Source organism: Phasianus colchicus, chromosome 25 (assembly GCF_987193195.1).
Source record: "Phasianus colchicus chromosome 25, bPhaCol1.hap1.1, whole genome shotgun sequence".
Lineage (NCBI taxonomy): Eukaryota > Metazoa > Chordata > Aves > Galliformes > Phasianidae > Phasianus > Phasianus colchicus.
In genome coordinates, this window is record NC_143460.1 from 3,621,030 (window position 1) to 3,646,190 (window position 25,161).

Consider the following 25,161-nt stretch of genomic DNA (forward strand, 5'->3'; position numbering starts at 1 on the left):
ATGGGGAAAGCATAGAATGGTGTTAATTAATATGACAACCCATTTAACTGATTAAGCAATAGGCACCAGCGGTCAGTCTCCCTGGATGGTTTTGTGCTTGTCCAGGCAGAAGCAATGATGACTGTAATTAAAACAGTGTTGTCTCCTGGTCTTATCCTCGAGAGTGGGTTATTCAACAGAGAAAAGCAATTTATTTGTGCATGGCCACGCGAGCGCTGCTGCCTGTAGATCAGATCCTGGTGAAGAGAGCCAAACACCCCACAGATAAAGCCTTGCAGGAGCAGTGAGGGTGGAGATGTGACAAAGAAGCAGCAATTTGCCCTGAATGCATGCAATTCTGCACATCTCCAGGCAGCAGCCAGGGTGGTGAGAGGCAGAGAGGATGGAGGGGATGGATAAAAATAGCACTGACCTGCTCAGGTTCCCTGGTTCTGCCCCGGTTATGTGCATCTCTGACAGCAAGTGGTAAAATATAAGGAATAAGGAGCATTACTGCATCCTCCCCTCCACGACACGGGGCAGCAGTGGGAGCAGAAGGGGTAGGATGGGTCTGTGCCTGCCCACGGTTGCTGGAAGTGAATGAACAATTCTGGTGCAATAGGAAACACATCCCCAGGGGCTGAGCAGCATTACAGCTGCAGGAGAATGCTGCGATTTGGAAATCTCCTGCAGGAGAAAACCCCTTTCTCTGTCCCTTTGCGAAGCAGTTTCCTCCTCCACCTGCCCCAAGGCAGCCTTTCCTCTGCAGGAGTTAAGTATACGGATAGGAGAATGGAAGTCACGCTGCAAAATGCTGTACATGAGAAAGTAAATGAAGTGAAGGAGGGCCCTGGAAGCATTTCCTTTCTGGCATAAGCAAATATTTGAGCAAGGATGGTGAGTGATCACTGTGTGTGCAGCCACTTGAGGCTAAAAGAGCCCAAAAGAGATAGGGATGGCTATCCATCATGTACAGTGGAAGTGATCCCATGGACAAACAGGGCTGGTTTCACATCACTCCAGTTTACATTTTGGAGTTTCCAGCTTGGGGGGTGTGCAGTGCAGGACCCTCCTCCTCCCCCTGCATCCCCACTGCTGCAGAATGAAACCTTGCACTTCAGCCCCACCACCCCAGCACATCCACTCCCATCTAAAAGCAAACAAAATCAGACACCTCCTGCTTCCTGACTGCTCTCACAAATAACCCAACATCACTTGTGGGGGGGGGGGGGTTCGTTCCTAAAAAGAGAAGTTACTAGGCATTAGAGCCACAGCCATAGGTGAAGTGGTGCATCTGATCACATCACCACAGGGGCTGTGCCTGCTCTGAGAGGGCACCACGGTGAGCTCAGAGTTTCACCAACTCGAAATGTAATTCCTCTGAATTCTGATAGAATTCAGCACAAAGTCAGCACAGTTTCAGGCTGGCTTTGTTTACAGTAAGTGCATCAGCCTTCCACAAACCTCCTGCTGAGTGTCAGTAAATGCACACCAGAAGTTTCTTCTATTCAGCAACCACATATATTCTATAGAACACTTCGTTTCACTGATACTGCAGAAAACATCATCTGGAAAGGAAACACAGATTTCCTTGGCTTGCAGTACCTGCAAGGACCTATTCCTGCAAGTGTTTGCCACCCATCACCTCCTTTCAGCCAAATCTGAGCCCAAAGTGGCAAATGCAGCTCTGTATCATCAGCTCTATGTGAGCAGCTCTGCCAGGCACTCGGTGCTCATGAACATACAGTCCTTATGCAAAGAGTTGATAATTTAAACAATACTTTTATTAAGTTATCATAGCTTATTGCCTGTTAAAGAGAACTCTTTAAAATTCTCCCTTTGGAAAGTGTCGTTTGATAGAAGTCGGAGATGTGAATGCTCTGTTGATTCGAGCCGACTCCACATTGCCATCCAAATGCAAGACCCTGTGGATGTGTGTGCCTCTTCCTGTGCCTGACAGCACACTCAGTGCTTGATCAAACAGTCAGCAAGAAATGGCTCTGGGACGGTGCATTCCCAAGGTGTGCAGCCTCCCAGCAGCTCTGTTAGCACACGGTTCCTCTCTATGGGGATTTCTCCATCCAGTCCAGTAGGATGTCCAGCTCTCCTAAGGATTTCATTGCTGCAGATGTGACATTCAGCTGAAAGGGATGTAAAAGGAGCAGGTTGCAAAGGCTGTGATACCACCAAGTGTAAGGAGGCTGAATAGCTGCATTAATTACTAGGCTTAATCATCAGCTTACCCCTTCGTAGTTCACAAGTATCTGCTTAAATCTCTCAGTGGGTTCCTGTCCACACAAACACTTGTTTTCATCATGCTAGAAAAACAAAATTGAATTCATTAAGCTGGAGGGTTTCGTTTTCATAGAATCAATCACGGAATCAATCGTAGAATCAGTCACAGAATCACCAAAGTTGCAATAGATCTCCAAGACGATCCAGTTCAACCATCCACCCACCACCAATACTTCCCCTCTAAACCATGTCCCTTAGTACAACGCCTACATCTGAGGTCCTGAAATCAGGCTCCATTGAGAGCAGATCACCCAGACAGACCCAGTGCTGGTTTTGGTCACTGCCATGGCAGTGAATGAGCACATACATCAGTTTCTCAATGAACACACGAGCCCTTCACATCGTGCTTCTTCCTATTCTTGTTAAGAGCTTTCCTCTAAATAAAGATTTTGTAACTTATGAAATGCTTGGGTTTATTTGCATACCAAATGCCAAAGCTGAAACTAAACTTTAGCAACACGAGACTCACACAGTGCTCGAGTTTCCTTTTGATGCTGAGGAAGGAGTTGGCTATGCTGCTGATCTTTCGGTTGATGTAGGAATTCTCGGTCTGGCAGTGCTTGAAGACTTTGTCCACGTAGAAGTTGAAGACTTTATGGACCATGCAGCATTTATCTGAAGGCTTAAGGGACAAATTCCTCTTTTCCCATGTGCTTCAAACCCATGGGCACAGCCCTTCTTCCCACCACTAGAAGAAAACATCTCTGCCACCCACCACTGGAGCTGACAGTGCTGTATAAACCTTCTCCAGCTCTGCTTGAGGTACACGGATAACAGATATAGAGTGATTTTCCAGGCCCATCCTCAGCGTGCCTCACTGAGTGAGCAAATCAATGATCTGGCTTTGTAGCTGGGCGTTAGAGACATGAAGCAGTGGCACAAGTGCAGTGCCTTGGAGCAGGAGAGCTGCAAAAACCTTATTTATATTTCTCAGCCCACCACCCTACAGAGAAAGAAGGGTGAGGAACATCAACAGGGACTCTTCCCTGCCCTTCCCATCCCTCCAGAGCAGTGCAGCCTATGCTGTCCTCCACCACCCAGTACTCCTGTCTCTCTCCTGTTCTGTGTCTCCCAGCTTTTGGACACCCATCTGGGTGCTGTGCACGTTTCTGGAGAAGCATCAAGCTCACTCCATGCAGAAACCACTGCAGGACCCTCAGCTCCTTTCACACCTTCACATCACTCCTCCTCCCTGCCCTGCCCTTTCTTCCCATGCACTTCACAGGAACTCAGATGCCATCTCACCACCCAGCAGCTCCCAGCCCTGAGCACGGTTAGCAGGGAGGAATGAGGCATAGCAGGGCACTGAGGGCACCCACCTGGACCTTGTGCAGGGAGTGTGGGTGGGACAGGATGCTCAGCGTCCTGATGGGATCCCGGGCTTGCTGTGTGGAAGAGAGAGATGCAATGAGGAACTTGTTGGCACTGCAGGGCTGTGGGAACACAGGCTGCTCCCCAGGAGCCCACAGTAAGACTTACAATGTTGGTTTTGATGGCAGAGAAGCCAGCTCTGATTTCATTCATGCTCATTGAAATCCTACAGGGGCCAAAGTGGAGAACTGTGTTCCCAGCTGCTGGCAGCAGGGTGAGGCAGCAGGTCATGGAGCAGAGGCAGAGCAGCACACGGGAGCCCAGCATGCCTGGAGCACCTGTTGAGAATGGTGTATCCTCACAATCTTCCTTCTACATAAAAATAAAAAGCACAAAAAAAAAACCCCAAAATAGTTCTTACTAAGATTTCCAACAAATCGTTTAGCATTCATTGCACACCTCATGTATGTAAGTGACTAAGTGAGATTGCAGGGGGAACATACATCTGACAGGGACGTGCCAACAGCTAAATTATTTCTGGAACACACACATTCTATACAGTACTGGTGGTATATATGCATGTAAGTATGCTTAAAAGCAACACTGATTGATATCTCTTATCTGCTTCTTCTTTGCCAGTTACAAGAGAGAAAAACTAAGAAGGAATATTTACTAAAAGATTCCAAAAGAAAGAAAGTGGGGGGAGGGGGGTGTGGGGGGAAGAAAAAAGACACAAAAATTTTCAACAAACAGAAAGCATGGGTAAATTAAGCACTTGACAGCCTGCTGGAACAGCAGGGCTGAAAGCATGACCAAAAGCAGCAGACCCCAAAGGCTGTTCCCAAGGGAGAACACTTTCCCTATGGAACAGCATGGATACTTCAAACGTAGCTTGTGTTCACAATGACATTCATAAATAAAGCCCTTACAAAACCTCGTTACAGGAGATACAGATGGTGGAAGGATAAAGCCAGCACTTTACCTGCTCTGTTGGCACGGGTCAATCCGTCCTGCCGACGTCTGTCCCAAAGAGCTCCAAAGGACGTGTTTTTATCCAGGTACTGGGAGGAAACAGCTCGTGGATTAACTTTTGGGATTTTTCTTGCTTTTCCCAGCGCCTATTTCCCTTTGCAATTTACTGAATAATATATGCAAGCGATAGGGACTAACTCCTTCACCCACAGGTGTTTCCCTACCATCTGGGGGCGGGAGATGCTGGCACAGAGCGTTGGGAGGATGGGAGTGAGGGGAAGCACCGCGCTGGGGTGGCAGCTTCAGCCATTGGGGTGTCCCTGGGTGGGAGGCATCTGGCCCTGCAGCAGGGGTTGGGAAGATGCTGAGCCCCTTCTCCAGTACTGTCCTGGCATAGGGGGACCTTTATCCTTCATTTTATGGGGACCTTGCTCTGAGGCTTTCTCCTGGGATGGGTGGGTGCTCATGTCCTCAAGCATGTCCCCAACGTTTGGGGACCAGAGATGCTTGGATACAAGAAGCTTTGAGACAACATCCTGGTGCCACGAGATGGTTTCCAAGAGCACAGGTAATGGAGGTGATCATTACACACAGCCCAGGCTGGTTGGTAATTCATTCCTTCTGGACATAGCCACGCTCAGCCTGTGAACTAATAAGTAGCTAAATAAACTCCTCAGGCTGCCTGTACCCAATGGGGATGCACTGGTGGACCTGGAGGCACCTCCATCCTATGGTGCAGAGCAGCAGGCTGGGGACATCGCTGTTGCAATGCAGGGATGGGGTGTGAACATCTGTGGGCCTTTGTGTTTTGCTGGGTGAGTAATTTATTGATAAAGAAACTTAATCTTGAGAGTATATCCATCATCACATCAGGGCAGGCAAATAGGCTTTATGCCCAGGCCAATCACTGTATTGCATACAGCTAAAATGGCCACAAATGCATTCACCATTCTCCCCTGGTCCCTATAAAGGAAACCAGCTCCAAACCCACCTCAGGCTGCATGTCATCTTGTCAAAGCTTTGGAGCGATCCTCAGCAGCACATGCCCATTAATCTGCACCTTCCTTTCCAAATCCCCAGCCGCTGCTCATAAAATTGCAGCAAAAGTTTTGCTCAGAGCAGAGGAAGAGGCACGCAAGAACCCAAACGTGCCTGCAGCTTTCCCAGGCACCCACTGCACACCCAGCCCTGCAGGGAAACAAGGGAAGAGCCGTGAGTTCTTACTTCATTATGTAAATTGCAGATGAGAAAAAGGGACTTCTCTTTTTTTTCCTTTTGGTAACCAAACTTTTTCCTTTTTGGTAACTGGTGCCCAGGAGGCAGGCGAGCCAAGCACCAGTGGGTGAGAAACTCAATGCAAAATCCACCCTATGGGGAAACCGATGGGTGATGGGGTGGGTGATGCTCTGTTTTCTCCTCTCAGCACACATAGCAGAGGATCTGGACCGTGTGCCAACTGCAGCAGCAGGAGAATATCCCCAATAAACCAGCAAGCTGTGGCTCGTGTTCTCTGGGAAGGAAGAGGAAAAAAGAAATAGGGATTTTTGAAGCACGGTGCGATGATGCAGCTGAGATCAGATGGTAGAGTGGGAACTTGGTGCCTGGGGCACCTCCAGCGTCATTCAGGCTCTGATGTGTGGCAGCACTCTGGGGATGTGGCCCTGTTCTGTCCTTCCAGGCAGCCCAGAAAGCAGCTAGGACCCAAATAACTTGTCACAGCAGTACATGGTAGGGTTTGCCATCTCCATTGTCGCCATGGTCAGGGGTTACAAGGTAAGAAGACAAGCCCTCTGCATCACTAATTTGCCTCCAAATCTGAAATCAAAAGAGGAAAGCAGCCTTTGAGCAGCACTTCGAGCAGCCCCTGCTGACCCAACACCACAGTCATTCGGAGATCCAGAAGCTTTTATTTCAACCTAAAAAGCAACCACACACACACAAAAAAAAAAAATTAAAAACCACCACCAAGATTCTCTGACCTGAATAGAAGCTGCTCTGTCAATGACTGACCACATACATGTGTTAAGTCTAGATTTCCAGTAAAGGATTTTAGAGTGATAATGTATGTTTCAATAGCACATCTCAATGTAGTTTCATGCTATAAGAGCTGATAATGCTTTGCAGACCATCCTTGGTTTGCCATTTGGTTGCATTACTCATTTCACAGCAGTTTTAGGTACTCCATCATATCAGATCTGAAGCTGATAATGATTTGTACACAGATCCCCAGAATGAGATGACATGAATGACAGAAATGCCAGCACTCATTTTAATAAAAGAAAAATCCAGATGAAATAGCAGAGAGCTGCAACCGTATCTGAGCTCAGGGAGCAATTTGTGCCATGCATCAGGAGAACATCCACAAAAACCAACTCAGCCAGGCAGGGCAAATGTTCAGGAAAAGCACATGATAGGGTTTGTCATCTCTATTGGTGATCCTGCAGCTAACCAAGGCCCCGCCATACGTCAAGGGTCATTGTCAAGCTACTGCCTGACCCTCAAATCCAGAGCCTATCTCAAACCCCATTGGAACTAATGGGGCTCCAAACCCCGCGGTCGCCCTGAGGACAATCCCCACCTCAGCACCGTGCTTTGTAAGCTGCTGCTCGCGTGGAAATGTTCTGCTGTGCTCTATCCAAGCCCTGAAAATCTGACTGCTCTGCTTTCTCTTAATTAGTGCAATCCATTTTCGACAGAAACCAGGGAGCTGCTATCAGAGCAGCACCGCCCGCTCAGCCACAGCTGCTGACAAAAGTAGAAAATTGTTTTTCTCGGTAAACTCGTCAAATGACTCAGAGTTCTGCGCGGAGTAATTGGCTGATAGGTGTGGTATATAGTGTGCCCTCTTCTCAGTCACGTTTCTAACCAAAACCACTTTAATAATTCTGAAATTATGCTGCTCTCTGCCTCCCAGGCTCAGCTTCACCCAGAGCACCAGGGACAAGCGACGCCCAAAGCCCAGGGACACAGACCCACACTGATGCCCAGATTGCCATCAGCAGGGTGGCAGTGCCAGGGGTCACATCAGGGTGAATGTGAAAGGTGCCCAAAAACTTAATTCTTCCTCTACTCAAAGCTGCCGCCCTGAAGTTTGTCATTGGAATGTCCTGTGGGTGCTCCACCTTGCATGTTTCTTCCCTCAAGTTTATCTTCACCTGGAAGAGCCCATGTTGGCCAGGACAACAACACACAGCCCAGGGATGTCATTGCTTTTCACATGTGCCAACAGAGCAGCGCGTGCCCCACCACCACCTCCTCCACAGGGCTTTGAGAGAGCATCCCCAAGGTGTGACACCACCCTGCTGCAGAGCATCCTCTGGGGGACACCGTCACTCTGCAGCTCTTTCAGCCACGTCTTTGGGGTCCTGCTGTCCTTTTTGGCCGTCCCCAAATCCTGGCTGCACGTCACAGAAAGTGCCGCTGCCTCAGCCACCGCCTTCACAGTGCCGGTGTGATGTCACACAAATGACTCACTCCTGGCTGTGCTGCCACCAAGCCAGGATTTTACATATGAGAAGTTAAAAATAAATGAAAAAAAAAAAAAAAAAAAAAAAGAGATTTTTAATTTTTTTCCTCTAAGATTCATCTTTGCGGAGGGGTTTTGTGCATCGACACCCCTGTTCTGAAGAAAACCATTAATTTAGTCACCAGAGTAGGAGGGTAGGGGGTGGTGAGGGTTAAATACTTGCTAACCCAGCTTTGATAAAGCATGAACTCATGTTCTGGTTGTCATCAGTTCCATCTTCCTCAAAGGGAAACTCACAAGGCATGTCTTAATATCATCATCCTGGCAGGTGCACCAAGCGTGCATGAGGCAGGAACTCACTCCTACCAACTCCAGGAGTTGGATGGGGAACAGAATTGCTCTCAGAGAACTCCTGCCCCAATCCCACAGCAGGGTTTTCATAAGGCTTTGCAGTCCCTGCCTGAGCACACGGTGAGCTCATGATCGTTTCATCAAGATTTCACAGTGAGCTTTGATGGTTGGCTTCTTCCCTTTTCCCCATCGTGTTAAGAAAATCAGCATTTCAGCAAAAATTGGGGTTAAAGAGCCTGAGAAAAACTGCCTTGCTGCTGAACATGAATGAAAGCTCCCACTGATGCACGATGCAAAGATCAGCACCCATGCTGAGCTACGCAGCCTTTCTCAAACACACACATCTCTGATATCAGAGACTCAAATCAGCCAACGAAATTAAACCCAGCCTTAATCAATGAGGCTTCTCAGTTTCCAGGAGGTTTCGGGAGCTTTTTGATGTGGGTGTCTGACATATTAGCGACTGGGCTTCTCTAACAAATGGTGACAGTGATGCAAGGCAAGAGGAGGCAGCAACACAGAGCTGCAATGGCAGTGGGGCTCAGCTCCTCACAGGGAAACGAAACTGTACTATAGAGTGTTCTCTGGGGGGAAAGCTGGGCAAGAAAAGCAATTGAAGCACATTGACCTCTATTTTCAAAACCCACAAGAGGCCCCGTACGCATCTTCCCTGTAGAATTTGAATGTAATAGGCTTGGTTCTAATTTCAAACCTTTTTCCTCTCTGGCAGTCAGAGCTGCAATCAGGATTTGCATTTTCTTGTAACCCATCTATTGCAGTGTTTCGTGTGTTCCTGCAGTCTGGAGGGGGTCCCATCGTGTTCATGTTGGAGAAGTGAGGCAGTGCCTGGGTCAGTGGGTGCTCTGCAATGGATGGGGATGGTGAACAAAGGGGGATGAAATAAAACACAGCCACAACTGGAGAAAAGTTCTTCATTTTGACAATACAAATGAACAGCCCCAGAATGTAGCATCACTTCTCACACTCTGTCAGGACCACATGGAGGTCATGTCCTCCATAAGCAAGAGCAGGCCACATAGAATCATAGACTCCTTAGAGTTGGAAGGAACCTTTAAAGATCACGCAGTCCAACTCCCCTGCAATGAACAGGACATCTGCAGCTAGGTCAGGTTGCTCAGAGCCCAGACCAGCCTGGAAATGCTGTGATATGCACTGGGTGCAGCCAATGTGGGAGCTGGTACCCAGAGGGGCTGCTTTTACCAAGTCACCCCTGCTCCCTGCAGGCTTTGGGCAGACAAATCTCTGAATGGTGCAGCTTTAGAATGGAGTAGAGATGTCCAGGAGAGGAAGGGAGCAGTTGCCAGCTGCAGTCTTTCAGATATCTTCACTCAGCCCCAAATTTGAGCGTTGCGTCTCATAGAACCACGTTTGTCTGGGAGTACGAAACGTGCTGACAGTGCAGGCACTAAATGATGCCTAATAAAGGAGAAACTGACAGCTATCAGCTCGATTTTTCAATTTTCTGGGGAACAAATGAATCATCCCGATGGTCAGACACAACTCCCATCCACTTACCTTTCACCAAAACCGAAACACGTTTCAGTGCATGAGCTGTGCATCACCCGGCGCTCACATGCAGGTTTCAGTTTGGGGTTAATATTGCCCTGAGCACAGCTCAGGGTGTAGATTTCACAGCCCCGAGGTTTCGTGCCCACAGGGAGGAGCATAGAAGAAGGGAGAGAGCAAAGGTTTTCCCATCTGGCATATTATTTCTTAATGGAAGTGTGAAAAAAATGTGGCAAATCGACATGAGAAGTGTTTCCAGGAAGGATTCCACCACGCAAAGGGCTCGCTCACATTGCACACCCCCAGCAGGGCACAGGGATTGTCCAACCCCCCAGCATGTGCATCTCCATACGAACCCTTGGAAAATGAGATGCCATCCATTGAGGCACATTTCTGCCACACACAAAGTGACCAACGAAAGTTCTTCCTCGACTTCATAGTTTTGAAAATGTGGTCAGACAGGAGGAAAAGGAAACTAATGGCCATGCTTCTCTGTCCCAAGCAGACAGCAGCCAGTGGGGGAAGTTCACTTCTGATTCGTTTTCTTCTTCTTTCCCCCCCTTCTTCTTTTAAGCTTTTATTTCAGCACGGGGGGGTTTCCACCATTCAGATTCATCTCTAACTTCCCACTTACAGACATACAAAAGGACACAGAAAGCAGCGCTGCCGCAGCTCTCCTCTTGCTGATCTTTGCATGTTTGTACTCTAAGCACCCAGCAGGAGGTATTTTACATTTAATGAGAACGTTTAAATTCGCATGGGCATTATTTTTTTTCAGAAATTTCTGCCTACATTTGACCCAGGGGGTCAAATGCTGATATTTGCTTCTTCGTGGAAGTGGCATAGAAGCAAAGCGCAGCCCACGTTCACCATTTATCTCCCAGTTTGGGGGAACTAAAAAGTGGCAGCTAAATTCATGCTGTCAGCTTAAAATAAGAAAATGCAAGAGAACAAAAAACTTGAGCAATTCTATTTTCCTGCATTGTTTTCTGAAGGAGCAGAAGTGCCAGCAGCAAATTTGGGGTGACTTGACTGGGAATCTGCATCATGAAACTCGTTCCTTGTTCCTTGGCTTTGCCTTGGAAATATCAGCTGTAATTCAGACTGACTCGGCCACCACATTTCTGTCCCAGGCAATGATACCATGCCACCAAAACCCATGCCCAGTTCACAGCAGTGCTAGATGGGCAGTCCCCCCCACTCTGTCCCACTGCCATTTGGGGCAAGTGACAATGGCACGGGGGGAATCCCAGGGGCTGTGGGGTGACGGGCACAACGCATGCCCACAGTACATCACAACCAGCACATGCTGCTCTGAACACTATGGGCTGGCAGAGAAAATCCAGGATTTCTCAACTGCTCTGCAGCATGCAATGAGCAAAAAAACCCCACAACTTCATGCCCAGCAGTTGGGAGCGCAGGGCTGGGAATGTGGTACTGCCAAGATGCTGTCAGCTGCAGCTCACCATGACATGCTGGTCTTGCACCTGCTGGCAGAGATGATTTCCTTCACAGTGTCTGAGATGAGGAGAAAAACTATACTAGTAATACACTGACCTTTTAGACATTGCTGAGCAGTGCTGCACAGAGTCAAGGGGGTTTCAGTCTTTCAGCTTCTTGTACTCTCCTGCAGGAAATGAGCTGGAGTGTACAAGGTGACAAGGAGCCAGGGAATGTAGGGGGGAATGATGATCTAACTCTCCAAAGATATGTGCCATGTCATATGACATCTTGCTGAAAGATATAAAGCAGAGGAGAGCTGGCTGGGTGCAGCTGCTGCTCCGGTATTGGTTGGGCATCGATCAGCAGGTGGTGATGCGTTCTGAGTTCTGCATCACTTCTTTGGGTATATATATTGTTATCATCACTACTGTTGCTTCTTTCTTCCTTTTCTACCTTAGGAAATAGTTAACTTCTACTTTATCTCTACTTTTACTTCTTTCTTTTTTTTCCAATTCTCTCCCCCATCCCACTTGGTGAAGGGCTGTTTGGTGCTGAGTTGCTGTTTGTTAAACAACACAGCATTAAACAATGCTCAGCACCATTTCTAATGACTCTAGAAACTCCAGTTAGAAATTCTATTCACACTCTACTTAGAAAAGTACATTCAGTTCTATGACTTTTGACAGCTCACTCCTTCATCTAATCGGAAAAGATACTGCAAGTTCAAAATCTCCATTGCTCAATGTCTTTAGGTTAGGATTCCAATTTTGTTTAGTTCAGATGGAAGTTCAGGACCTACTAAGAAATTCTTATGTAAGACTGTGTCACAGTAGAAGTTGCATTAGAGGTCACAACAAAGTGTCTATTCATGATTAGTAATCTATTCTGGGACTCTTAAAGGTTACATAACAATACAATTAATGACATGGGTTAAATTTCCGTAGAGTAATTTGGGATTTACCTGTTGAGGTTGGGATGAGTCAAGCTGCAAATTCCAACAAGTGCTAGAAAGCCGCTTTCCAGAAGTGAAAAGTCCAATTTTGTGCCTTGACAGCAAAAGATCATGAAGGAAAAGCAGTGTATTTCATGCGTCAGGAACTGTTAGTCATCAGAGAGGGTGCTGAGAGCCAATGGGTGTTTCGTAGTGGGTGAATGAAGGACAGCAAAGTCTCCACTTCCCTGGTGTCACTAACAGCAAATAGAAATGGATGAGAAGTGGGGAATTTGGGGTAAGAAACATTCTGTTAAGCAGCCTGGAAATCTAGGCAATTCCTGCAGCTGTATCCATAATAGTGCATAAAATACACCATGTTCCCTTGTCCAAAGGCAATGACTGAGACCCAGAGGGAAAAAAAATGGGAGAAGTTGCCCCTATGGAAACTGCCAGCATCAAAGAGTGCAAAAGGCTTTTGAGTAACATTTCCTTCCTGAAATGATCTTCTTGGCAATCATGAAAGCTGTTTCCTAAAGGTTTAGATATACACCCACGTCCTCGGACACTCTTTAGGAAAGGTGCTTTATTCATTCATGCAACAGCTTCGTAGTACTGCAGAGTCAATGCGTTTCCACAGCAGTAAGCAGTGGTGAGTCAGAGCGAAACTGCACCGTCAAAATCTCTGCCATGGCGAAGGAAACACAGGTAAACACAGCGAGCATCGTGCGTGTGCAGGGCAGTTTCCTTTGTGGAATGGACGCAACTGGCTTACACTGCGTGCAGCTGAAAAACAAAGCAAGTTCCAAAACAGGGAGGAGGGAACTGCATAAGGGAGCTGCTCAGTATGGTCTGGGTGTCGAACTGAGATGACTTCACGGAGAGCAATGATTGCTGAGAAGAAGGGAAGTTTGGAAACATGAGCTCAGCTGTTGGGCAGGAAGGAAAGTGTGGGACGACCCCAGGCCGGGACCCCTCAGTCAGCACCATGGCCAGAGCCCGAGCCTTGCGATGCCAAGGCCGAGCCACGAGCAGAGCGCTGAGCAACTCCTGCAGAGCATGGCACGGCTTGCAAGGAGGGTTCCCCAAATCACACCAACCTAGGGGTGCTGAAGTCACTGCTTTGGCCCCAGCTGCACATACACAGAGAACGGGGTGAGATCCAGGTGCTGCTACGCCCCTACGCCCAGCAGAAGGGTTTTGGTGTTCCCATGGAGTTCAGGGGACATCGGGTCCTGCTCACGCAGCTCTACCAATCTGAGGCAGCTTGGAGTTAATACAAAATAAGATCTCGCACCATGGGGTGAAAGCACAGAGCTGTGGGACAGCATCAGTGAAATGGGTTATGTTTAATACCACACATTTTGGTCTGAGTCAGCTGCTGCTCTTCTCCTTCCTCATGGCCTCCCAGCTTCATTGCTGGTGGTCAAGGGAAGAAACTGCACCGAGGCACGCAAACAGGGGAAGGAAAGCGGGGCATGGTCCCCATGACACACTCTGATTCAGAAGTTCTGTGCCCATGCAGTGATTCATTGGGAAAAATCTCCCTTCCGGCCCTTGGGAAAGGTACAACACCAACAGAAGGAAAATAAACCAGGCAAAACCCCTCACTGTGCTGTGTTTAGAGAAGCTGCCTCACCTGATTACAAATACATAATTCATCTGCTCTTACTCATGTATGTTCTAATACAAAATTTTCCTCTCCTTTATTTTCTAAATGAAATCTAAATATATGGTATAACGAATACTTTGCATTTTTCCAGCATTAATTGTAACAACTTCCTTCACAGAGGTCTGCAAATTCACACCAAGGGAGGCTCAGGGTGGTGAAAGAAATGAGAATCGTAGTGATTTGTCCCAAGCAATAAGCTGAAGGCAGCATGAAGGGAATGCCACTTCCAAATAGCAGAAAAGCCTTCAAAGAAGCCCCCAGAAAAGCCAAGTTAATCTTCGCTTTCTCTTTCTTGGATAACAGCCTTATCTCCAAAAGGAAACAAGTATAAAATTATGTAGAAAGAGAGCGTGAAAGAAAGGAAAACGGAAGAAAGAGAGACGTCAGTGGAGTTATCTTCAGCACTGCAATGGTCACTTTTATCAGTGGGGAGGAGAGCACACCCGGTTCATGGAGCTGGTGCTGGGGGCTCGGCTGGGGCTGTTGTCCATTTCTTGGAAACAAAATTGCATCCAAGAACAAGAAAGAAAAGGTTTCGTGTTCAGCTTGGACACGTGAGCAGCGCACATCAATGTGCAAATAGTGGGTCCCATGATAAAATGCAATAAAAGTCAGCATGTGCTGCTAGGAAACACTTTAAGAAAGTGATAGTTGCAGGAAAGCATGCAGAACTGACACCAGGAGCCCAAGTCCCCATCGTGTCTCCATGTGCTGTGACCATGGTAATGCCTGGGTAAAACATCAGCTGAGGGCTGGAGCATTCACACTGTCTTTGTTTTAACTCCATTAAAAAGAAAAAAAAAAAAGAAGAAAGATTTAGAGTGTTGCATACTTGCAACACACAGTGCTAAAGGAGGTGACAGTGTTTGAGCAGGTTGGGTAAGAGCAGTGCTGGAGTGAGGAGCACCTGGACAGGTTCACTGAATGCAGTGCTGCTGGGTGATGCTCAGTACTGGGGATCAGAGGTGACAACCTGTAGAGAGACTTAAATATAGAAACACTTTTTCCCCCGAGAGCAGAGCATTCTTCTAAAAATAAAAAAGTGGCTGTGAAATGCAGATGTAAGCTCACACAGCACCTTTCCTTCTTCGCTTTGTATCTGACGCCTCATTTAAATTTACAAGAAGCAAGCAATAGAAAAAAAATGCAGAGTCTAAGCACAAAAGATTTGATGGGTAGTGAGGAGGGGAGGGGGGTCAAGAGAACAGGAAACCCAAAGTTGACGGGAAACCCAAGTGACATTTGGGTTTATTGAGTGAGTGACTTATACCCTTAATATCACTCGTCAGGAAGCGGGGAAAGGAAACTGAGATGCTTTGAGAGTATAAATGAGGGGCTCCATCAAGGTGAAGTCTGCAGAGCTGTGCTTTGCCCTCCAGTGGCATCCAACCAAAGGCAGCAGCAGAATAAAGGATAAAAACCCCAGGATGCAGACCTGCTGCCAGGCCCTGCTGCTGCTGCTTCTTGCTGCTTGCACCCTGCCTGCCCACTGCTTGGAGCCCACCTGCCTGCACTTCTCCGAGCTGCTGCCCGTCTGGCTGCGGGAGCTGAGGGTGAAGTTTGAGGAAATTAAGGACTATTTTGTAAGTATGACAACACCTCCTTCTGCTTCGTGGGGTTATTTTGCAGAGTTGAGTGGTTTGGATGAGGGGACAGCAGGTTGCTCTGGGCAGAAGAGATTTGGCCGTGTGCTGCGCTATGGGCTGCCCTTTGGTTTCACTGCTTGCTGAGAGATAACACGAAAGGCTTTTCTTCCTGGTTTTAGTTATAATGAACTCGAGAGATTTCATAATGTGAGCCTTATTGTGCAGACTTCCCCCTAAAAGTTGCAGAGCAAATCATGCACTGACTTAGCAGCAAGGGATTAAATTCTTCAGGGCAATGAGCTCCAGCCTCACTGAAGCCAGCACTGTCTGAAAAGGGAAATCTTTTGCTACAGACTTTCTCTGACAGAGCGAAGCCTGAGTGATTGCCTTGTGACAAATCTCAGTGCTTTGCATACAGAGCAGCACGGAGTGCACTGAGCACCCGCTGGTGCTGCAGGGCTGCAGGGATGGGTGCTCAGCCCAGGGTTCCTCCTTCAGCTATTGCCAGCATGCTTTAGCAATAAAGAAACATAACCCTCCGGATTAAAAGCCAGATGAGCAGCATGGCTTGTATTAGTTATTAAATTAACACGATCAGTGGGATTTAAGACTTCAAGCCTGGGCTGCACGTCTTTCAATTAATATCAGGAATGAAACTTTCTTACCTCTCAGAAAAGCTGTTGAGCACTTTAGTGCCATGGGGTGATGCTCTGCGCAGCATCAGCTCAGCCTGGGCTCAGGATTGGAGGCACAGGTAGCCCCTGGAAGTGGGGACTCAAGGGATGCCAGCAGCGGGGTTAAAGCATAAACGCAAGCAAGCAGAGCATCCCTTGAGGGAGGCAAAGAGGAAAACACAGCTGCCTGCATAAAGCACTTCTCCTATTGCATTCTCCTACAGCAATCCAGAGACGATGAACTTAGCGTCCAACTGCTCAGCTCTGAACTGCTGGATGAATTTAAGGTAAGGATTACTATTCCAGTGCAAGTCCACTGCCCTTTTGCATCCTTCCACCAAAGGAAAATGACCCTAATTCAGTGGGATGTTTCCCACTGTCACATGCGGCCCATGGACCCTTCTTCCAGCAAGGTGCCTGCAGCAGGGCTGATGCACACTCATTCCCAGCCTCTGAGCACCACTGCTGGGGTTCAGATTGCAAAAGCATTGCCATCAGCATACTCTCTCCTCCCACCAGGGGAACTTTGGCTGCCAGTCAGTGTCAGAGATGCTGCACTTCTACATAGATGATGTCCTGCCCCGTGCCATGAAGACCAGCACCAGCCATCAGCGGAGCATGACTGACCTGGGCGACATGCTGCTGAGCCTGAAGACGACGATGAGACGTTGTGTGAGTGGGCTCTGTACTGCAGGGATGGTCCCTGTGTCTTCCTGGGGCAGGGAGATGGGGCCAGGAGCCAGGGAGGCAGAGCAATTAGAATGAGCAAAACCCCATTGGGGTGGCATTTCTCCTTGCCCTTCTCTATACCTGATAATCAGAGTGATAGGGAGGATGCTCAGAGAGCTGTTTGATGCAGTCTAACAGAGTGGGGATTTGGGGGGGGGATGCATCCCTTACCTGTGTGCATTGGCATCCCCACTGCTGGAACTGCTGCGACCACGCAGCCTGCATGGGCTGAGTCACCCCAGGAGCAGCAGGAAGGAACAGCACTGAGTTAACCCACTGCCTCTCACCTCTGCAGCACCACTTCTTCACCTGCGAGAAGAGGGGCAAAGCCATCAAGCAGATCAAGGAGACGTTCGAGAAGGTGGGTGCCTGCAGGGCGGTTTTGCCGCTGGATCCACGCGCTCAGAGGGTGTTAAAGTTGTGCCGACGCAGCGCAGCTCAGCTCAGAGCAGCTGCTGAGTTCCTTCAGTGGGTGGGGAGAGAGCAGAGGTTTCGGTGGAAGGAGAGCACAGCTGGGGATCCTGCACCGCGCGTGCAGCCGATGAATCATGGGCTGACTTTCACCTGCAGATGGATGAGAGCGGGATCTACAAAGCCATGGGGGAGTTCGACATCTTCATCAACTACATCGAGGAGTACCTGCTGATGAGGAGGAGGAAGTGAGCACACACAGCCCAGCCCCGTGGTGTTACGAAGCGCACCGTGCTGTGCTGGGGTTGAGCCCAAGGCTTACAGCCCAGTGGCAGCTTAACGTTCATTTTTCTATTTAAAAGTCGTTGGGTTTTGCTGTTTGGTTTTTTGTTTTTCAGGTTTTATTTTTCCCTTCCAAATGAATTTAATATTTATTTCTTTTTTTTTTTTTTTTTTTTTTCCCTAATACCTCAGTGTCTATGTTTACAATATTGTATTATTAGTTTGTGAACTATTTATTGTTTGGTGTTTTGTACCACTGACGATAGCGCTGTTGTATTTCTTGCTTTAGAGCTCCCATCCCTCTGGGGAATGAGCCAAGTTCACCCTGAATGCAATTGCTCTGTGCACAGCCATTGGGCAGCAGCTAACCCAGCTCTGGGATCAGCAAAGCCCCCTCTGCTCCCTCTTCTTTGCAGCTATGATTTATTTAAGCAATCAGCTATTTCTTTCCATAACCACGTCCCCACCTCTGGTTTTGCAGTTGCAATTGGGCACTGAGACATTCAGAATTATCACACGGCCTTGCACTGAGCAAAATGACCTGGTTGGTTTGCTCCTGCTTTGCATGGAAAGCCATGTGGAGGAGAGGAGCTGCTCCCCAGCAAACAATTCATGACTGCCTCAGCAATAGCTCAGTTAGCCCTGGCTATTCCCCCCAGCCTGTATGCTGTTCCAGGTCAAAGAGAATTAATGGTAGGAATTAAGCAGTTGGTTCTAATAGAACTTGATTTAAAGGCTGCTGTCGACTGGCCTCCAGAGCTGCTGGGTTGGACACTCTGCACTTTGAAGAATTGACTCGGGTAGTTTTCAGTCTTTGGTTGAGTTTTATTCAGTGTTTATTATATTCTTTTTAATTTTTAGAAGTTAGAGGGTATTTAATTCGCCACCATTTTAAGGTGGGTTGAGTAATTTGTATTCAAATCCATAGAGCTGCATGCAGCACTGGCAATATTTGGTTTCGTTTCTAATTTGTAAGAGGAGATGGAGGAACATCCCAAGACCTGGAGGGCATTTGCTTCTAATATTTAGAAGTATTTGCGCACCAGGATGATGAAACACAGCCAGTTTGCTGTTTGCTTTCCTGTACTCTGTAAATTACTGCTGAAAAGTGACTATTTATGTGTGATTTGTTCTGTTCTTGTGTGTACGGAGATGGAAGGGCATCCCCATGGGAAGCATTCCCGATGCAGTGCTGTTGGCTCAGGGCACTGCTGGATCCTCACTGGAGGTGGGCACAGCCCCAGCTTCTGTCACTGTATGAGATGCTCCATCAGTTTGCATGGAAAGAAAGATATTATTGTTGCTAATAAAGACCTTGTGGCAAACAAAGGCTCTCTTCTGTTCTTTCAAGCTGTTAACGTGGCTGTACAGCATCACCAGTGCATGGAGGAAATGGGGAATGGGTGCAATGCAGGGAGGACCTCCAAGGACTCAATGCATGCATTAATGACCAGAGAAGCAAGAAGACACAGGGGACTCACATTCAAATGCAAGTTTCTAATGAAATATTCACTGTAACAAAGCCCCTGCCAGTCATCCCTTTGCTGTTGTGTTATGGCAGAGAAACTCTGCCCCATGCAGTCCATGGGAGGGATGCAGTCAGAGGGCAGAGTATGGATGGGGTGGGGTTGGACCTGAACATCCTACAGCCTTTTCCACCCTCACTGATCCTATGGCTTCACCTTTGCTCTCCATCAGGACGAGCCTTGACCTCATATCAGACAGGAGGTACCAACCAGCCAATATCCCCCTCTGCAGTTTCACCCCTTCTACACGACTTTTGTCCCCTGGGCACACAGCGCCCAATGCAGCAGTTCCAGGTAGAAGCCCAAGGAGCTCACAGCACCTGCCCCTGCCTAGGGAAAAGGCTGAGTCAGCTTGGCGGTGAGTTTTTCAGTAAAGCTCAGTCACTCTGCTGAGCTAACCACAGGAAGGAAGAGGATGGGATGCCTCGTACTGTACAGAGCAGGAAGGTTTCCAGTTACCTGAGGCTGCTGGAGCAGCTCGGTGCAGGACACAGAGCACAGCTGTGCTCTGCAAGGAGACACCCATGGGTTGGGGCTGCATGCAGACTGCGTGTGCGTGCTGTTTGTCACCAAAACACGGGGATGTCTGCCACACAACACATGCACACACACCTGTGACTAAAGGCTTGTCTCATCCCCAAGGAGTTTTCAGAAGGAGGTTCTGGAAATCCCTGCAGATGTTGCCTGGGCAACCAAAGCCAGAATCCCTCACTGATGATGACAAGGCCAGCAGAGGAGCTCATGCTGTGAGTCACTTCTGGCCGTGCCCTCGGGCCATCCCTATCCACAGCAGTCCCTCCCACGCCTGGACAAAAAAGGAGGATGAATAGAAAGCAGCATGCAGTGTGACACAGCAGGACCATCCCAAGTCACAGCTGTGACTCACGCCCACCTCAAAGCAGAACGTGGCACATGCACCAATTCAGGCTGCATCCTGCCCCTACGTGTGCTGCACGCATCAGGACAGGTGGCAGCCCACTGGGTGCCCCAACATCCACCAGCACACACCTCAAACATCAGCCTTTATGGAGAAAGACAACAAAATGAGTGTTCTATATAGCAGGGGTTTGGCATTGCAGCTGCTCGTGCACCCCAAGATGTGCTGCGCCGTATTCTGGCTGCTGTGCTGCATTCATTATCCCACACCACGTAGTGCTGATGTAGTTCCTGCCAATCTCAGTCAGTCTGGGTGTTACAGTAACAGCGTGGGACTGTCACATCTCTCACAGGCGGTGGTTTTCTGCTTCTTTGGTTTGTTGGTTTTATTTCTTATCCCACGGAAGCAAATGGTTCCCTCACTGGGTATCTCTTTCTTTCTTTTTTTTTTTTTTTTTTTTTTTTTCTGAGAGCAAAACCCCACTGCCTGAGGGCTCCTTGAGCCCCTTCACCACTGCATGAGCTCCTCTGGACCAGGCATCAGTGCTGCTGCAAAGATTGCAGCCTGGTATTGATTGCATGCTGATAAACCATATAGGAGTTAAAACAATAGAAATAACCATTAAGCCCAATGGGAAAAGAATTGGAGGAGGGTGTTCATTACAGCCTCAGCTCCCGCAGGGTGAAGAAATGCAGGACATCAGGAACCAGCCAGAACACAAACCCAGCAGAGCAGTTAACCTGAGCTGCCACAGTGCAGCCATTGCTGCATGGAAACCCACCCAGCTCCCACTGCGACCCACCAACAGGGCTTCCTTCCAACAGCAAAGCCAAGAACACGCTCCTAAGCTTTATTTCCCTCCCTAAGAACCCAGCAACACAGCCCATGCTTCAAGCACAGCGCACACTCTGAGGCACGGAAGCAGGGATAGGGACAACCAGCAAAGTCCAAGCTTGCACAACCCCAGTGTCAGATGATTTAATGGTGAAACAGGCAAGCTGTGCGGGTGAATCACTGCTGTGGGCACCAGCAGTTCTATGAGGTGCTGCCATGAGGGCGGCCGCTCCATCCTTCCCTTCTCCATCAGAAAGACACCTGGATTCTGGGAGAGCACAGAGCACAGAGAGAAGAGAGGGAGAGCATCCATGCAGTGTTTGCACAGGTGAAACGGTTGTGTCAATCACCCATGTGAGCACACAAACTCCAGAGGACTTTGGGATACCCAAGCGTTAGCTTTTCCATCCTCCATAAGCAAAAGTCACTTCAAACGGGGAACACATCAAGGGTGGAAATGCATTGGAGTGCCCATGACTGGAGAAGAAAATCCTTCTGTTTTTTTTTCCATTTTATCCTCTTTGGAACCTCTCCTGAAAGCCACTCACCTTCTGCTAACAGGGAGGAAGGGTGCCTTTGGGCACCGGCACCATTTCAAATGGGCCACACAGGATGGGGACCCAAATTTCAGTGCCATGAGGGCACCGAAGCGCCAAAAAGACAAAATCAAAACTGCAAAAGCTTTCAGAACTCTCCCGATTTCAGTTGTGGTTACAGTTAGCACTTGTTATTTAATGGGTTTTTTTAACATTTCGGGCCATGCTAATGCCTCTCTGTGCCCTAGATTTTAGCCCCATGTGACTGAAATCGGTGCTTTGCAGGTTCCTATCACCAACTCCTTTCTTTCTGAAGAGCATAGCGAGACGCAAGGCAAATGGAAAAAAAAAAAAAAGAAAGGGCTCAACATAGATCAAAACATCCCTACAAAAGTACTGCTAAAGCCCTCTACCTGCCCATTCCCACCCTGCTGCACTGCCTTTAATGGTTACTGACAATGCTGTAGAGTTACAGAGCAGAGCTGAGCATTCTGTCTCCTTTTCCAGCACAGATCCACACCCAGGAAAGCAGCTCTACTGCAGAAACCAAGCACAGCACAAGGAGCATCACGAGCAAAACCAATGGATATGAGGGGCTAGGGGATGTGCAAAGCGATTCCTCCCTGCAGCTGCTACCCCCAGGGCTGGGCGATGGGATGTGCAGAGCACCAGGGTTGGACAGCGGGATGTGAAAAGCAAAGGAATTCCTCTCATTGCTCCCATAGCAGCTCAGGGCCCTGCGGGGGGCAGTGGTTCTCATCAAGCCTCCAGTTTTCAGCGAAGCTCCTTCCCATGCGAGTGTGTTGGGCTGCACTACCGAGCCCTGTGCGTCTCCTCGACACGGCAGATGGTTTCATGATGACTAACGGCCGCTTACCCTCAGCTCGGGGACCCAACAGGAACAGCCGCCGTTTGCTTTCCTCTTTGTTCACTCAATCACTCCATCCTGATGTATCCTGAGGGCTCGGCTCCCGGTGCTGGAACTGAACCCTGGGGGTTTGCAGGACTGAGATGTGTGATCCCTGCAATGTTTTTTCATCCTATGCCATCTATTAGTTTGTGAAAGGGGCTGAGCACAGCTCTACCAAAGACTCACCCCATTGTACAGTGATATGGAAGGAGGAAGGGAAATCACTGCCTTAGCCACACCAGCTCCTTGGATGCTCAATCCAAGTGCTGGGCTTTCTGATTAAAGAGATGAAGATCTCCATTGGATAAGGATGGCAATGCAATGACACACACCAGCCAGCTCTCACCTCACATCTCTGTTTTCTGTGCTCCTGTCTCTTGCAGAGTCTCTCCACCATTTCATCACACCCTGAAGCAACAACTTCTTTGCTCCAGGCAATCCAGGGGGTCAAGGCAGGGCTGCAAGGTTCAATTCCTGGCAGCGATGCCAAATTGCTTTTTCCCTGAGATGAAACTTCAGTTTCTCACTTTTGCAATGCTGAGCCCAGCTCCTGTGACCAGCACAGCCCTCACACTCTATCCATAACACACTGACAGCTCTGTGCTGGCTTCAGTAGTCACCAGGGTTTACAGAGAAATGAGGAACAACTCTGCCTTCCCAGCTAGGGAAGCATCCAAGTTGCTTTAATATAACAGGGCAACTGCGGGAGAGCCCCATTCTGCCAGCAAAAAAAAAGTGGATTGGTGCTCCTCCACAGCCCATTTTTACAGCTGAGTTTATCAGTCATCATCACCCTAATGAGTGCTGTCCAAAGTCTCTGTGATTTTACATTCAAATTCAGCAAGCACTCAGCAGGACCCACCTCACCATGGGGTCAAGCAAGACTAATGCCTGGCGTTTTAACTAAAACACTCAAGAAAGCCTAATTAGCATCTCAGCCATGCCAGTGTATGAGCCTATGAAGTGGCCCCAAACCAGGAGAAATGGCCAAGCCCCATCCTGCCACTGGGGCCGCTTTGGGGCAGCTCCAAACAGAGCTGCAAGGAATCCCAGCACAGCTCTGAAACACCACAGAAGCAAAACCTGAGCCTTGTGCAAAGCACACCTGGGGACCAACAGAGCAGCAACGCAACGAAGGCAAAGCCTGCTCAGCCAACAGAAGACCGTGGCTAGCTTCCACTGCACTGAGAACAGCTTATGGTAACGCACACGTGGGAAAAATCATAACCCTTGTCATTAGAAAACTGGAGGTGCAGACAGATAGCCAGCAGTGCACAGCGCTCAGCGCTGCTCTGGTTGCTGCCCATTGCACAACACACCTTCCTGTCTGCACATCCCCAGCACAGATCGTCCCTCCGGGGGTTGCCCAGCATTGACCAACACCACAAAGGAGATGGACGCGTTGTGCTATGCCCCGAGCAGCCCAGGCCTCATCTCTGTCCTTGCAAGAGCTGCAGGCACTTTGCTCATCGCCAACGAGGAAATGAGATCTCCGTGATTCATCTCTCAGGTAGCAGCAAATGCTGACGGTCCCCCTGGAGAGGCGCCAGGTTTTTGATCAACACCGATCCCCGCAAGAGAGAGAGAAATGTATTTTCTTCTTCTTAGCAGGAAGTTTGCTACCAAAAATAACAAGGTGGGTCTTATTTTCCTACCGAGCATTAAAGAATTGCGGTGAATCTTTCACATATTCCTTTAGAGTCAGCACATAACACGAATGGGTTCCTTGAGTTTACATGAAGCGCTGGGCACCGACGTCACAGCACACGCGTATGGGGATGATGTGATGGGTGAGGTTGGTCAAAGGTTGAATACGATGCAGATGTTATTTTAACAGCAGCGCTGAGGATGAGCTCAGAGCAATAGGAGAGCAGAATCCAACCGCGGGTTCTTGGAATGATGAAGAGCAATGGGTGAGGAGGTGCTGAGGGAAGGAGCACTGGGGCCATGCAACTCAGAGCTGCACGCTGTCACTGATGCAATTTCCAAGAGTGGGATATAGCACTTACCTCATCCCCAGCCTCCAGTACCTATCAGCCACCTCTGTCTGCTGTTAGGGTCAAGCAAAGTTTAGGGTGAACTGGGTGACATCAGTGCAGGGGCACAGTGCTGATATTCACCGGTTGAATCTACCAAGGAGTGAATGAACATCTTCACACAAATTGGCTTCCTGCTGTTCCTGCATCGCTCAGGGTTTCAAAGGTTTCCCCTTGTGAAAAGCAGGAGAACAAGAGCACCTCCTCCCATGATTGGGTCCATCAGCCCCATCAGCTCAGAGGATGCTCTCCCCAGGTATCATAGAGAACACCATCGTGCCTCTCCCCAGCTCACAGTCGCCCTCTCCTATCCTTCTCACCCTGTTCGCTTCCAGTACTTTGTGAACAAATCTGACTCAAAATTTTGCTTTCGAACCCAAAGTGACAAAATATGGCCCCGTGTGAGTAAGTCCCCGCTCTCGCCCGCCGCCCACACCGACCCCACTATTCCTTTTAGTATCAGAATCTTTACAGAAAAGACACAGCTCTGGTTTCATCCACCTCAACAGACAGAAAGCGGTGACAGAAAAAAGGAGTTGGGTTGCACAGGGCCCCTCCGGAGCGATCTGCAGGGAAGGGCAGGAAGAGAAATAAAGCAAATGCCAACCTCCCACCCCACACTGGGCTTTTATCTCTAGGATTACGTTTGTTTATAAAGAACTTCTTTCCAAAACGTTGAACCTATGCAAGCCCCAAGCACTAACGGCCGCTGTGGGCTGAGCCCAAAGCTGATCTACTGTGCTTCACACCTCTGGGTGCAGTGCGTGTTTGTACAGTCCACATTTCCGCTCCGTGGGGAGAGCTGCGCTGTGC

The 25,161-nt window shown here is 48.6% G+C and overlaps 2 protein-coding genes and 1 long non-coding RNA gene across 4 annotated transcripts; 1 reads left to right on the forward strand and 2 right to left on the reverse strand.

The window, feature by feature from the left end:
* Positions 1-1,863: 1,863 nt before the first annotated feature.
* On the reverse strand, positions 1,864-6,362 carry LOC116236886 (interleukin-20-like). Its single transcript, XM_031605707.2, has 7 exons — positions 5,549-6,362; positions 4,568-4,646; positions 3,754-3,957; positions 3,594-3,659; positions 2,744-2,896; positions 2,223-2,297; positions 1,864-2,120 (listed from the first exon to the last, which is right to left on the reverse strand). Exons 3-7 carry the CDS (start codon positions 3,910-3,912, stop codon positions 2,043-2,045), a joined length of 531 nt encoding a protein of 176 aa, XP_031461567.2. The 5' UTR covers positions 3,913-3,957; positions 4,568-4,646; positions 5,549-6,362; the 3' UTR covers positions 1,864-2,042.
* Positions 6,363-12,645: 6,283 nt separating this feature from the next.
* LOC116237045 (uncharacterized) lies at positions 12,646-17,234 on the reverse strand. Its single transcript, XR_004168648.2, has 3 exons — positions 17,108-17,234; positions 16,835-17,017; positions 12,646-13,061 (listed from the first exon to the last, which is right to left on the reverse strand). It is a non-coding gene; the product is annotated as an uncharacterized LOC116237045 (long non-coding RNA).
* On the forward strand, positions 14,598-17,817 carry IL10 (interleukin 10). Of its 2 annotated transcripts, XM_031605967.2 has the most exons (5): positions 14,598-15,530; positions 16,432-16,494; positions 16,727-16,879; positions 17,232-17,297; positions 17,507-17,816. In XM_031605967.2, the coding sequence occupies exons 1-5, from the start codon at positions 15,276-15,278 to the stop codon at positions 17,597-17,599; spliced, it is 630 nt and encodes a 209-aa protein (XP_031461827.2). In that variant the 5' UTR covers positions 14,598-15,275; the 3' UTR covers positions 17,600-17,816. The 2 variants fall into 2 exon arrangements, with proteins under 2 accessions (XP_031461827.2, XP_089980763.1); XM_090124637.1 differs by having other exon boundaries at positions 17,232-17,817.
* Positions 17,818-25,161: the final 7,344 nt, after the last annotated feature.